Below are 15263 nucleotides of genomic sequence, written 5' to 3' on the forward strand. Positions count from 1 at the left end.
TATTTGGTTATTTGGTATTTGGACATGTCTTTGATTATGTTATGTGATGGATTTAATGCTATGGGTATTTACTTCATTCTTGTGTGGATATGATTTATGCAAATGTGAGTGATGTAAATAGATTATTTGATATAATTAAATAAATGATTAAATTAGGTGATTTAATGCATTTATTGCTTCAACTATGTTATTATATGCAATTGCACTTGTTCATGTTGTTTAGTGTACAATATTTATATCCCTAGCAGTGGCACATGGAGTTAGTGATTCAACCATTCATATTTTACCAATGTCATCCTTGTATGGTCAATGTATCCTTATTTTAATTGTTTAATTAAACCTTTTAGTGATTGTTAAATCCAAACTCATTTGCATCATGCGATTAGACCAATGAGTGTGTTTGTGCATTTAGAGTTTCGCATTGTCGCAAAAGTTGTTAAGAAAAATTATGCATTTCTAGGTTTTTGAGTTTTTTAATTGATTTATTTTAATTTTTTGGCAGCTTTTCCATAGATGAATTCCTATTTATAGGAATAGCCTATTATCATTTGGGTGGATTCAAGGTTTAACTAGGTTGGCTTGTTATTTTTCCTAATTGATTATTCACTCAAAAAGTGAATAAGTATCCAAAAAGGAATTTAATTCCTTACTTCTCACTTTCAAATTAGAAAGTTGGAGAGTAAAACCCAAAAGTCCTCTTCATGAGGATTTACTATTTTGTTCGTTATGGGAGCTATAGGTGTAGGAGCATCGTGAGGTTGAGCTCGTTGGATTTGGCTCGAGGAAACCTTGGATTGTTGTGATTTTCAACTACTTCTGTGAGCTATTTATTTTAGGGTTTAGATTTTTTTTTCCCCTTTTGGCTGTGAGGTAGGGCTTTCCTATATTATTGGTTTGGTTTTGTTTCTGCTTCTTTTTTTGGTAGTTGTTTGTTTGGAGGCTAAGAACTAGTGTTCCCCTCCATTTTTGTATTCTAGTTCTACCTAGTTGGGCAGGTATGAACATTTCCCTATTTTTTTGAGATGAGGGTTTGGGGTTTTACACTATTATGTTGGTCCTTTTTTCATACAGTTTCCAAACTTAATTATTTTTGGATTTTTGAGGTTTTTGTACCCAAAGGTCAAATGGGTTTTGAATTTGAATTTTTCCAAAAATTTGGGGTTTTTACCTCATTTTGTGTGCCGCCCTATTTTCTAGAGTTTTCTTTAGACAATGTGGGTCATGGACATGGATGATCCATTTGGATATTAGTTAGACCACTATTGTACTTTTATGTTTCATTGGGATGTGTGTCACACTCGTACTCTTGCTTTTGTGTTTAGTTGAGTATTTTTTTACTTGTTGTTATGGTTTCTTTTGGACCTTTGTTCTTGTTTCATGAACACTAGGATTTGTGTAGAATCCATACTCCCAAATTAAGGCTAGTTGAGTGATTTCATGATGTATGGTTTTATTGGCATTGGGATTCATGTAGAATCTATCCTTCCCATGTTTCTTTCAGTTGGGTGTTATCTTTCACATTGTGTTCTCATCCAGTCCTTGTTTTATGATATTTCTGATGGTGGTGCACCACACATGAGTATGTGTACGTACATTTGTTAGGTGATTTGCAAGGCCTGATCTTCCATGGTACTTCTAGAAGTTATGATCATTGGGGTTGGGATGGGAGTATGCATGCCCACGACCACTTATCATAGGAGGAGCATGCGTAGGGTAGTGTAGCTTTTGGAGGGGGCTCCTATCTCACAGCCTGGCAATCATGACACCACAGGTATGGTAAAGGGAGTTTTAAATAAGTGATAACTAAATAAAATGTGTGAGTGCTAATTAAATTTAAGATAATGAAATGTATGTGTCAAGCCTTTCTGTTGAGGGATGTTGTATCCGCATGATCCGAGCTTGGGCTTGTCAATGCCAAGCGACTCCTCATGATGTCAGGCCCTACTTAGTATCCTATTAAGTGTCTAACTAGGACCTTTACTCCTTGCATTATCTTAGGTTCTTGGTTACAACCATCATATTGTCTAGCGTGAGTGTTAGCCATGGATGTTATTTTTTTGTGTTTGTGGTTGGATCATTATCTCCACTAGCACAATGGGTGCGGACCTACAAGTGCCACATGGTCGAGAGGCATAGCTACCCATACCACTACTAGGGACCAGTGTACAAAGATGGTCTTTTATCCTAGTGCGACTATTGCTGGATGTTTTCACTTGATGCTTCAGGTTCTAGAATATGCTTTCTTGTGATTTATGCTTTCATTGGAATGCTTGGATATCATATTTAGATGATGTTAGTTTATTTGATGTATTCTCATATTATGATGTTTAGCATATGACTAGATGATGTGAATTGTTGTATTAGATTATCTTATGCTTTTTTGCTAGCATGTTAGATTTCCTTATTATGGTGATTAACATGTGATAGGTGATGTTATCTACTTATAGGATTATCTTATGGTTTTCTACTAGTATTTTAGGGTGTCGAGTGATCTTTAGGTGCTGAGTGAAGATCAAGTGCCAAGCATGATACAGGTGCTGAGCGACTTTAGGTGCCGAGTGAACTATATGAGATGAGTGATATATAAGTGTCGATTCATAGTTGATACCAAGAAATCCAAAATGCAATACGTGTTAAGCAAACCAGAATCATATATGTGTCAAACACCAATAATCTAGTATATGTCGAGTAACACAGAATCAACATATGAGTTTGTGCCTTCATAAACTCAGATGAAAACTATTTTTTGGGCCAACATAGAAGAATCTTCAAGGATATTAAAGATAAGAATGAATCTTTAATATTTTCTATGCAATCAACATGCAAGCAATAAGAAAAATGGAGAAGGCATGCAACCAATAAGAAAAGTGCAAGGAATGAGTGGGAATTAAATATTCAATATGGATCATAGATCCATATCTAACCCTAAGTCTTCAAAAATCTTGAAAAGGAGGATGAAGCCCCATTGTATGTGTGGAAGGAAGTAGTGTAAGGGTAAACTATAGTGAAATTATGTGGGAAGAGTGAAAAGATTTAGAGGAATAGAGCAGCATTGAATTATTCAGTTGATCAAAATAGAAAAGGACATCGAATAGATATTAGATCTTAGAGGATTAAGATTTGAGAGAGTAGATCAAGTGCCTGAATTCAGTAATCAAGGATTGTAAGCTATTAGGTTTATTAGTCTAATACTCTCTAGAAATTGTATTAGAAGGAAAATCCTATGTTGATACATTAGCTCAATAGCTAGCTTGTAGATCCTTTTAAAAGGTGATAAAATCCTTTAACAAGGTGACACTTCATGTAAAGTGTTTGTAAATCATTTAAATAGGTCATTATTGATACAGTGAAAAGTCTTTAACAATGTAGACCATCAAAAGTGGTCAAACATTATTGCTGTAGTGATTTTGTGGGTATCATCCCCGCCCTAGTTTTACCTTCTCATCTTGGAGGATTTCTAGGTTACCAAATTTGGTGTTATGTATTGTGATGCATGTGTTTACTTTATGGTTGATTGATATGTTTACATGCATAAAATTTATTTTTAGTTAAAAATTTTAAGGTTAAAGTGTGATACTTCTGATTCACCCCCCCTCTTAGAAGTATTGTTCCTACTTGATTATTCCAACAATTGGTATTAAAGCAAGGTTCTCACAAGGAAAATCCTAACATCTTAGAGAAAAGATCTGAGTATGGAAGTCATCAAACTTGGGAAGATTATAGAGAATTAGGTGATTGATGTGCACCTCTCCCTATGAAACTTGGAGGAAGCCAAAGAAGAAATAAGAACATCCTTGAAAAGAAGGAAGGATATAGCCATAGCTAAAAATGACACACACTACAAGGAGATTGATACCACAGAAGTGTTTTCCAATTGAGATACTCAAGAGTTTGATGCAACAATAGTAGAATTGATGGAGAAGAACATAGCTCACGTAGAAAAAATTGGAATACTCAAGCTTGAACAAGAATCACAAGCCATAATGCTTTGTGAAGTGACTAAACAAAAGAAAAGAGCTTTTGAAGACAAGGCCATGATAGAAGATGACAAGAGAAATATTACCAATAGACTGGAGGAAAAGACAATTGAGTTTGAAAGAATCTCAAACATGCAGATGGACACCTTAAGCCAAATGATGAATGCACATCATGAGCTGAATATGATGGATATTAAGATCTCTACACTAAAGATATAGAATGAACAACTGCAAAATTACCTAAAAAGAGAGAAGGAGGTTGCAGAGAGCTTCAAAAAACTCAATGAAGCTATCAAGTACTTTGAGAAACTATTGAAATCACCAAGGGCCAGTAATGATACTTTAGGAGTTGGTTACACTAGCATTGAACAAGGAGAATCATCCAAGACTATAGAAGAAAGGGGTAACAAAGGTAAGAACACTAAACCTACTTGTCATCTCCATGGTAATAAGGGACACACTACTAATGTATGTAGGAGTAAGAAGAAAAATTAGCATGGTAAGCCTAAGAGTGCAAGCTACTATCACAAGTGCAAGAAGTAAGGACATCAAGCTCATGAATGCAGGACTAGGACTGTTAGTACACCTTAATTTGAAGGTCACTACATTGTAAGAAGTATGGAAATTGAGCTTTTGAGTGAAGGTCAAAGCCTATGTGGACATCAAATCAAGCAACAAGAGAAGGTAACCATAGTCATCACTGCAATTGGGACTATAACACTAGGTGTAACTGTCATTACTGTCAAGAGTATGGACACATTCCTAAAAATTGCATAAAGACACATTTCAAAGGTAACTACAATAGATGGTTAAGTCAAACCACATGTTTCAGTTGCTTGAAAACTAGTCATATCAGTAGGAATTGCCTAACAAAGTCAAAGGCACCCAAGTTAGAAGTCAATAAAGGGAAAGAGAAGGTAGATGTTGAACACATTAGAGGAAAAATGAACAAGACTTGGAAGAAGAAAGATGAATGTAGCTCATCAAATGAAGGGATCACTTCACCTAATAGGTCAATTGGTCACACTTCATCTAACTAAGCAAAAGAAGGCATGATGGGACTGATATACAAAGCTATATCAAACATCAATCCCAAGATAAACAAGCACTACAAAGGAGAAAACAACATGAAAAAAGCTACCAAGTTAAAACTTAAAATTTCTACAAGTATTGCTGAGCTATCCTTAGATGCTGAGTAAATATCAGTGGATGTTGAGTAGTCAGTTGCGATTGAGTTGATAGTTGATGGTGATTTGGGGAATTCCAATGGAAGTTGAGTTATGTTAAAATCTTCAAGAGCCAAGTGTACAAATGTATGCACTAAGCATTTAATACTAGTGTTAGAAATAGTGTAAGGTCAAATTTTGGTCATTTCTTGTCATTTTGAATGTAGAGAAAGAATGAGAAGAGCGCAGAAGTGATTGAAGAGAAACATTGAAGCCTTTTGCATGGATTTCAGCATAGATTCAACATCATTTTCATCAATCTAAGGTATTCTTCATGTGTCAACCTACATAGTAATAGAGTTTTTTATCTTTTGAAGCACTAGTTTTACAAAATGGCATCAAGTTCCAAAAACCCTAAGGAAAAGGAAGGTCATGAGGTCCAATTGGTTAGCAATGAGGTTAAACAACTAGATTTTAGGCCAATTACAGAGGTAGCCAATAAGAATGACCCTACTAGTGCACTCTCCATTATTCCACCCAAAGTCATAATGGTGCGGGATGTGAGGAAGTGTTACAACTGTAAGATAGGAGAAATAGGAAACCTTGATATTTTTCAAGCCTATGATAAACTATGTGAAAATTGAGTACTTAAGGATGAATTTCAAATAGTTGAGAAAAAGGGTTTGACTAATGCCCTAGTTTTCCCCACAATTTTTAAAACTAAGTGGATTAGAATTATTCTTAGCAAAATATATAATTTATGTATGTGGTTAGAAGGAGGACCTATCAAAATAATGAAGAGGATAGTGCATAGGGTTATAGGTTTTCCAACCCTAGATTGGTACAAGACCCTACGTAGTGATTCTAAAGAAGCCATTGAAAAGAACACTAGGGTTAAATGGAACAAGAGGGGCATGACCATTGACACAATCATAGACCCCCTTCTGGATTTTGCAATGAGAATCATATCTCACAAGTTTTATCAATCTAGTTGATTGAAAAGTGTACCATGTATTGCTATGGATGTGGCATACAAACTTGTCAAGAAAGATCATACATATGATCTAGTAGAATTGTTGTTACAATAGATCATGGAGAATCTAGGAGCAATCACAAGATCTAAAGGTGCTCAATGTAAGTTTGGTTTAGTTCTTGTTTGCATATTCTTTTATTTTTTGGAAGAGTTTCCTTCTTTTGGAAAAGTTAACTAGAAATTAGATAAGTTAGTCATTACTCAAATTAATGAGTATATTGAGAAAATGGGAGACAACTTTGACTCTTATGACTAGTTATTTTGAGGATTTCAAGAAATCCATGAAGCAAAGACTAAGGATACTAGTTTCCCTAGTGGAATAGCACATCAATGATATTTGCTTCTTAGTTGATATTGATTACACTTATATCCAAGAAGTAGTTCCAAGTGTTAGATGGCTCAGACCATTAGGTTGTGTGATAAGAATTGATGAAGCATCAGCAACAATCACAACATTGCTTGCAAAAGAAATTGATAAGGAGGCACCTCACTTTGGAACATATGATGATGTGCATTCCAAGGTAGATATGGAAATAAAAACTGCTTCAACCTTGAAGAAGAAAGATAAACTAGTAAGGAAACTAAAGAAGAAATTTGGAGAAGGAATTGAAGGGGCAACAGGTGTAGAGGATGTAGATGTAGATGATGATGATGATGATGATGAATAGGGGCAAGGCCCATTGGAAATAACTCAAGGCTTAGGTGAGGATGAAGAAAAAGAAGAAGGTGTAGAGGAAGAAGAAGCCAAGGAAGCACCAACTCAAGCCAAGCCCAAAAAGAGAAAAGCCAAAGCTCCACATATAGCCTAGCCTAAAGAAAAGAAGGTTATAGAAACAACTCAAGAAAAGCCAACAATGCCACTGACAAGGGCTACCACAAGAGCCTCAACACAAAAGGCCAAGGAGTAAGACAAAGAAAACAAAAAGGTTATTCAGGAGATTGGTCCAGTGCAGAAGAAACAAAGGAGAAAATATGTAGCACATCCAAAATATGATAATGAAGAAAGGTCAGAATTAGAAGGCATTAGCCAATTTAGAGTGGTAAGCCATGTTCCTAAGTATAACATTGATAAAATATGTGATAATGTTAGAAAGAATGCAGATTTTTCTAGTTCGAAAAATGTTGATTTTAAGAAATTAAGTAGAGATGATCATAATAAAGTAGAGGAGTCAGTATATGCCATGATGGAAAAAATCAAGAACACTCCTCTTGAATTGGAGAATAAAATGCCTAAAGACTTATACAAAATTGTTGAAAATAAATGGCATTATTGTTTAAAGATGGAAAAGGAAATAAGAGAATCCGCATTGGCACAAGTAATGCCAGAATTGAGAAAAGCCCAAATAACTAAGGTAAACAAGAAACATGGAAGCAAGTTTGCACCAAAGTATAGAGCCTTTACCATCTTGAAGAATAAAGTTGAAGATGTTGTCCAAAAATCAATAAGAATGTGGAAATTGATATATGGCTTGACTATTGTCAAGGATGGAGAGGAAGATCCCTTTGAGGGACAAAACACTAAAATAGATGAAAATGTAGAAGCAAATAAGGTTGAGGCCAGTGAGAAGGAGAAGGGAGAGAAACAAAAGGAAGAAAAGGAAACAAAGAAAGAAGAAGTAAAGAAAAAAGAAGAGAAAGGAGAAGAAGAGAAGAAAGAGGAAGAGGAGAAAGAAAAAGGTGAAGAGGAGGAGATAGAGAAACAAGAAGAACAGAATGTGGAAGACACACAATTTCCACCTCCTAGTCCTCCACACATAGCACCTACAATTATAGTTACTATAAAGGATGTTCCTAACACTTCTTCTTAGAATGTCAATCCTTTAATTGTAGAGTATCTTAAGAAGATCCTTCACTAACCAACACTGCAATCACAATTATGCACAAATTTAGTATTGGTGAGTGTTGATGAATTACAAAAAGTTGTAGCAGCAATAACAAGGGAGAAGGAAGCCACTCAAGAACAATAATAAAAACCTCTCATGGATCAACCTAAAGGGAAAGAGGTACTAGACAAAATTTCTAAGGTTAACTCTACAACAAGGATGACAACTACTACCAAGAAGCCTACAAAAGAACCAAAATGAGCCCTTACATTACTCCCAAAAGGATGCAACCCATAACATCTCTCCAAACATAACAAGAAGGATTCTGCCTCTGAACCATCTGTGGACCCATGAAAAGGGGGTGGCTAAAGATGAAGCAATTCTTTAATCTTGTCTCCTATATCCCGGGGTGCTCTCGGTATAGGTTGAAGTTCTACCCCTGCTAGAGACTCAGGTCTGTGGATAGACTCCCCCTCGAGCTCAGCATGACTCCCAATACGACTAGGTGGAGGACTCCTTGTCCTCTCTCTAATAATAGTCCTATGCTCCTCTGACATTTTTTGACTAGGGTGAGCTACTACTGCAGGCAACCTCTATTGTACTACACCAATAAGATTCTGGATAGCATCTAGAATGTCCTGGTTGGGGTTCCGGGGCTATTCCCCCTGTCCAATCTCTATCTCTGGCCCAACCCTAGCTTCTTGTGCCATACTAGCACCATGCTCTACACTGGCATCCTGCTCTACCTGTGCATCTCGTGCACGTCTACCACCTCGTCCATGCCTGTGGGCGTTACGAGTGACCACTGGCATCCTACAAAGAAAAAGAGTTTAACAGTCAGGGTCGAGAAGCTTTAAAGTTCATTATTGGAGTCTCAAACAACTAAGACAAGGTAATTCCTCTTTTCTTTTTTTTTCTTTTTTTTGTGAGGAATCATGGCCAAAGTCAACTTAGGGTGGGTGTCCTGCCACCATAGTTGCTTAGCCAACGTCCCACATTGGTTAGATATATTAAAGTGTTATCTTCCATTGCATATGCATATATGTATATTTATTTATTTATTCATTATTTTTAATTATTATTATTTTTTAAAATATTTTGTTATTATTATTATTTTTTTAAAATATTTTATTATTATTATTTTTTTAATATTTTTTTAAATTTATTTATTATTATTATTATATTAAATTATCATTAATAGGTAACTTCATGGACATGAAATTATAATAGCACTTATTCATGATTACTAACACATTACCACTTAGTTGCTTCATTATCACAAACTTATTTAAATAATTATCTCTTAAGTAGTTTCAATAAAAAATAAAACTCATGTGGGCAAATAAAATAAGTGCATTTTAAATTTGTGTAAAAGAGGAAGATGGCATGGTGGGAGTGAGATTTGAACACATGACCTCTTGAATTCCACCTTTATCACCCACCCCACTAACCAACTTTCCCTCTTTTACTTCATGTTTTGAAATAGAAAACATTTTAATAAGGGGGATCCCATTTGAATTTGGGTCAAAGAGTCAACTTATGATCAATTTGAAATTCATTTCTTTATCTTTCTCTTCCAACCCTAACCCTAATTCGAAATTAGGGCTATGAAAAAGTATAAAAGTAATTTTTCCCTCTTTCTTATGTTATTTTTCATGTTCCTTCCATAGGGTTTCAAACCCTTATGCATTTCTTTGTTTTTCCCTCTTGTTATTGTGTGTATGTTTCTGTTTTTGTTTTGTTTTTTTTGTTTTTGTTTTGTACAGGTACTTGAATTCTATTGGAGATGGAAGCAAGCTTCCATGGAGGATAAATGATGTGTATATGTTTATCTTTGATATACAAACACATATCCTTGTGTGGATATATGTTTGAGATGGATAGAGCTCAATATTTGTAGAGGGATCCATGTTCAGCCATGCATGAGTTCTCTGATATATCCTATGGCATTATTATGCTCATAATTTGTTGCAAGTTTTTTTTTTGTTTCATGGATATAAAGATGAGCATTTTATTATTAATTTCTAGTGTGAGAGGGGGTTGTCCCTGGCCTTGCCTATACTTAGTGATGAGCACACAAGAGAAAAACAAATTCTATCATTTAAGAGTTAGTCATATTGCGTTAGTGTTTTTAGAGAAATAAAATTGAATATTTCCAAACGCTTTTTGGGTTTTCTCCAGAAGGGGTCTATTCAGGTCTCACGCGAGCAAAATCCACAAAAGTTGAACGCACATAGAGTTACAAGTCTTTAATAAAAGCATCATTTTTTTTTTTTTTATAGCATATTTTCTTTATTCATTTCAAAACTGGGTTTTGAAGGCAAGATCAAGGGCTATGCATAGCCATGCATTGATCCCTTGATACCATGGTTTGTATCAACGTGCATATATGCACAACTTTCTTATTGTATTATAACATGTAGTTGTTCGGATTCATGGTTATATATATTTTTTTGTTTTTTTTTTTTGTGTTATCACATATTCATATTTTTAATGTCTAGTATTTGAATACAGTTGAAAAGAGTTTCAAATCTACTACTTAAATTTCTTTTTCCAACCAACAAAATACTCAAAACTAAAAAACATTTTAAGTTTTATTTTTTCAACAAACAAAATACTTAAAACTGGAAACATAATTTAAAACTGGAAACATAATGAACCTAGGTCCTAGTTTTGGAAACCTGGGCTCTGATACCAAGTGTAGTGCACCAATATTACAGTCAAAGGAACCAGCAAATATAAATATATTTTTCTTTTTCAATGAAAGCATTTTTATTTTATTTTATTTGTTATATTTATTTTCCTTGATCTACAATATTGATGTACATTCCTACAATACATTTAACTAACTTCACTAACCACTTTAGTTCCTTCCAACCAGAATATTATTTGAAATTCTAACAAAATGTCTTTATAACCAAATGTATCAATTTCAAATGGAGACACACATTTTCTCTTAGAATCATTTTAGAAACAAAAACATAACAACTTTACTCATTTCTATATACTATAGGATAGTGCATGATATATAAATTTCTTTAATCACTAAATGTAGCAACATATCAACAAGTACAGTCCACTTATACAATTTTCCAGCTTACAAGCTGTCATAAAACACAAGATTGGGAGTTACCCAATGGTGACTCTCCCTAATACAATAAGAATTCACTTGGAAGTATGTTTTTTCTGCAAATGAAAATAAGACAACATCCTTCTTCTCTTCAAGTCTTCAATCCATAGATCACAACCTGCAGTACAACACACACAAACAAGCCCATGGTACTCTCCTCCCAACCTTAGGCCTTTTAAAGGCCACCCCTGAGCAGGGAGAACCTTGAATAGGTGGACATACATCACTAACAACCATTTACAACACAATGCTCACATTACAAAACTGTTCACACATTTTACAGTTGACAAATAAAACCACAAAAATTCCCAACCAAGGTAGACCACTTAGGATCACATGTAGATCCATCTCAAGGGGTAAGGGTGGAAAATGAATGTTGGGGAGACTCCACCTGCAACTATGCCTTCATTAGGCTATACATTTTATGCACATGCCTTCACAAGGCAACCCAATACCACATACATGCCCTCACATGGCATCTTTACAATACTTATAACTCCAGCAAGGTGGCATATGGGGCCCATAACACCCATATGGCATCCCTCTCCTACACTAGGAGAGACTCTCACCCAACACATTCCCTATGCACCCCTTACCCTCACAAGGCTCTCTTTCCCTCCCAAGAGATGAGGCTCACCTTGTCACACCCAAAATAGAAAACTGCAACAAGAACACATGAATTCACAACACAAGGTAAATCACAATACACACATACACCAAAACCGAAACATGATCCCTCAACCTTACACAACACAACATTAAAACACACCATATTCCAACTACATTACAGAAAACTCACATGCATAACACAATAGAAATAATCTACTTGACAACAGGCTTTCATAGCAAGGGTACATAAGGTTACCAACCTGGTTTCCAAGAAAATTTGAGCTCCCTCTCTTTTTACCAGAAATCCTCCTCCTAAGCTATCTTCTTCTCCTTGTTTTTTCCCCCATTTCCAAAATTTTACCCCACTTAGATTCTTTTTCCAGATCTATCCAAAAATTCTCCCCCCAAGAACTCTCCAACCAACTCTCTCTAAAGAATGTTTTCTTTTGATGCTTAAGTTTCCAAATTCGGCCAACTTGGGAATCCACAATTTTGGGTGCTCTTTTCAATGCCCAGGGAAGCTTATAATACTTAAAAATGCCCCTAATCCCTAGGTATATCATATGGGCTTTAAAATAAGACCTCAAACTACCCCTAGGGATGGTGTAAACCTCCTAGAAATTCACAAAAGGTGTGCATTCGACCTAGCATGGAAAGAATCCCTCTTGGACCCATAAATACACCTAGGGAAAAGAAATCCTACCAAACCACTCCTTGGTTCACTCAACCACCTACCATCCCACTAAGCATGCTACAAAGGAGAACATGTGTCAAGTGACACCACAATACATACAACACACTTGGCAAGCCATCAAGAAAAACAAATTTACTTTTATAGAATCACAATAATACACACAAATTGGTTTAACAAATAAAATACAAGGGTAAAAAGGTTATACCCTCCTTAGGGTTAACCTTGGTTTTTCCAAACACCTAGCAAGGTTCTCCATAAATTCATGGGCTTCTTTCCTACACACTTATTGCAAATATCAGTAGTCCAAGAATAAGGTGATAAAATGATAATGTAAATATAAATCACATAGATTCTATCATCAATGAATAACATAACTAATATGAAATATGTATTTCCATTCATATCACATTACACACTTCACATTTGTAGCAATTCTCTAATCTAGATAGTAAAACATTATGATCATTTATTCTTACAGAAAATTATGGAATTAATCTACCTTAAGCAATGCATCAAATATAATATAAGTATACAATTCTAGTTTATTCAAATGATACATGAATTCTTAATGTTACTCTAAATATGCTAAGACATGATAATCTAGCACCATATGGAGACCACAATTCAAAAATCAAACATTCACTTGAGTATAACATAAGCTTTAATCATGACATATGGATCATCAAGAAGGTAAGTAAGCATATCTGAATAACATCATAAAAACTACTTAGAATATTAGTGTCCTAGTAACATCATAAGGAATCATCATATAGCCTAATGATATAGGTATCAATGTCCCAATAACATAACATGAAATAAAATAGTATAAGGAACAAAATATCAATGTCCATAGTGGGTAATAATGTGTCATCTAGAGTCTAACTATCAAAGTCCAAAAGAAACAAAATGTCAATAGTGCTATGATGGTCGGGGCGGGACATGACATCCTCCCCCTCTAGGCAAGAACTTCCTCCGGGAGTTCATCAAATAGATAGGGGTAGTCACGTCTCATCTGCATCGTGTCCTCCCATGTGGCTGTGACCTCATCATAGCAATCCCATTGGACCTTAACCTGGTCCACTTCTCAGCCTCGAAGTTGAAGGGTCCTGCGGGCCAATATGTGAATGGGCTCTAAGGACAGCTGGCCATCTGGTGCTACCTGCATAGAAACCCAATCTATAACATGAGATGCATCATAAATATACTTCCTCAAGGAAGAGACATGAAAAACATCATGGATGCATGATAGGCTAGGTGGCAAGGCTAAGCGATAAGCAATTGGTCCTATCCTCTCCAAAATCTCAAATGGCTCAACAAATCGAGGAGCAAGCTTAGAGCCCTTTCCAAAATGGATTGGACTCTTGTGCGGACACACTCTCAAAAATACTCTATCTCCCACCATAAAGGATCGATCTGTCCTATGGGCATTAGCATACTTCTTTTGTCGGTCTTGAGCTTCCCTGAGATGTTGCCTAATCAAAAAGACTTGCTGCTCCATCTCCTTGAAAAATTTTGGTCCAACTGTTACCCTGTCCTCAATCCTATCCCAACTTAATGGTGTCCTGCAAGGTCTGCCATATAGGGCCTGATAAGGTGGCATGCCCAAAGAAGAATGGTGCCCATTATTATAGGCAAACTCTACTAGATGCAAATACTCCTCCCATTTAACTTGATTATCCATCACATACATGCGCAACATGTCCTCTAATACCTGGTTAACTCTCTCAGTCTGTCCATATGTCTGAGCGTGGTATGTTGTGCTCAAGTTAAGCTTAGTCCCTAGGGCTCCCTGTAACTCTCTCCAAAATAAGGAGGTAAATATAGAGTCTCTATCAGAAATAATCTTGCGAGGAATGCCATGGAGTCTCACAATGTCTCACATGAATACTTGTGCTACTGTAGGAGCAGTGAAAGTGGTACGTATAGGTGAGAAGTGGGCCACCTTGGTCAATGTGTCAACTATCACCATGATGGCATCATGACGATGAGAAGACATAGGAAGACCCACAACAAAATCTATAGAAATAACATCCCACTTCCACTCTGGAATCTCATGAGGATAAAGTAACCCACCAGGATGTCCATGTTCTGCCTTAACTCTCTGGCACTCTAGGCATCTAGCAACTATCCCTGCAATATGCATCCTCATGCCGGGCCAAGGAAAGAGTCATCTCAAGTCTGCATGCAACTTCCTAACCCCTGGATGTGCTGCATAAGGTGCCCTATGAGCCTCGAGAACAATAAAATCATGCAATCCTCCAGTAGAAGGTACATAAATGCACCCTCGATGACGTAGAAGTCCATCAGACTCTAACACATAGTTGGAGAACTTCCCCTGAAGAGGCCTCTGATATCTAATCATCTAACAGACATCCCTATAAAAATCATCCTCTGGTAAGTGTTTCATTATTCTCCCCCTCAAATCTGTGCTGGTGACCATGGATGACAACTTATGGCATCTCCGACTTAAGGCATCTGCAACCACATTCTCCTTCCCCTTGATGTAGTGTACATCAAAGTCATACTCACATAAAAACTCCATCCATCTCCTTTGCTGAGCATTAAGGTTCGGTTGAGAGAAAATATACTGAAGGCTATGATGATCTGAGTGGAGTTCAAAATGGTGTCCCAAAAGGAAATGGCACCATCTAACTAAGGCATGCACTACTGCTGCGAGCTCAAGATCATGGGTAGGATAATTGAGTTCATGAGTCTTAAGTTTCCTAGACTCATAGGCTATAACTCACCCATTCTACATGAGTACTACCCCTAAGCCATCCAATGACGCATCAGTACACACTACAAAGTCTATAGAGGGATCAGGTACTACA

At 36.2% G+C, this 15263-nt stretch overlaps 1 protein-coding gene across 1 annotated transcript; it reads right to left on the minus strand.

Annotated features, from left to right (window-relative positions):
• Positions 1–8655: 8655 nt before the first annotated feature.
• LOC149570138 (uncharacterized) lies at positions 8656–14794 on the minus strand. The gene is made up of 3 exons (XM_089817099.1): positions 14630–14794; positions 13869–14221; positions 8656–8812 (listed from the first exon to the last, which is right to left on the minus strand). Exons 1-3 carry the CDS (start codon positions 14792–14794, stop codon positions 8656–8658), a joined length of 675 nt encoding a protein of 224 aa, XP_089673225.1.
• Between the last annotated feature and the right edge of the window lie 469 nt (positions 14795–15263).

Source organism: Cupressus sempervirens, chromosome 3 (genome assembly GCF_028749045.1).
Source record: "Cupressus sempervirens isolate cs-2001-9-10 chromosome 3, ASM2874904v1, whole genome shotgun sequence".
In the NCBI taxonomy this organism is placed as follows: domain Eukaryota; kingdom Viridiplantae; phylum Streptophyta; class Pinopsida; order Cupressales; family Cupressaceae; genus Cupressus; species Cupressus sempervirens.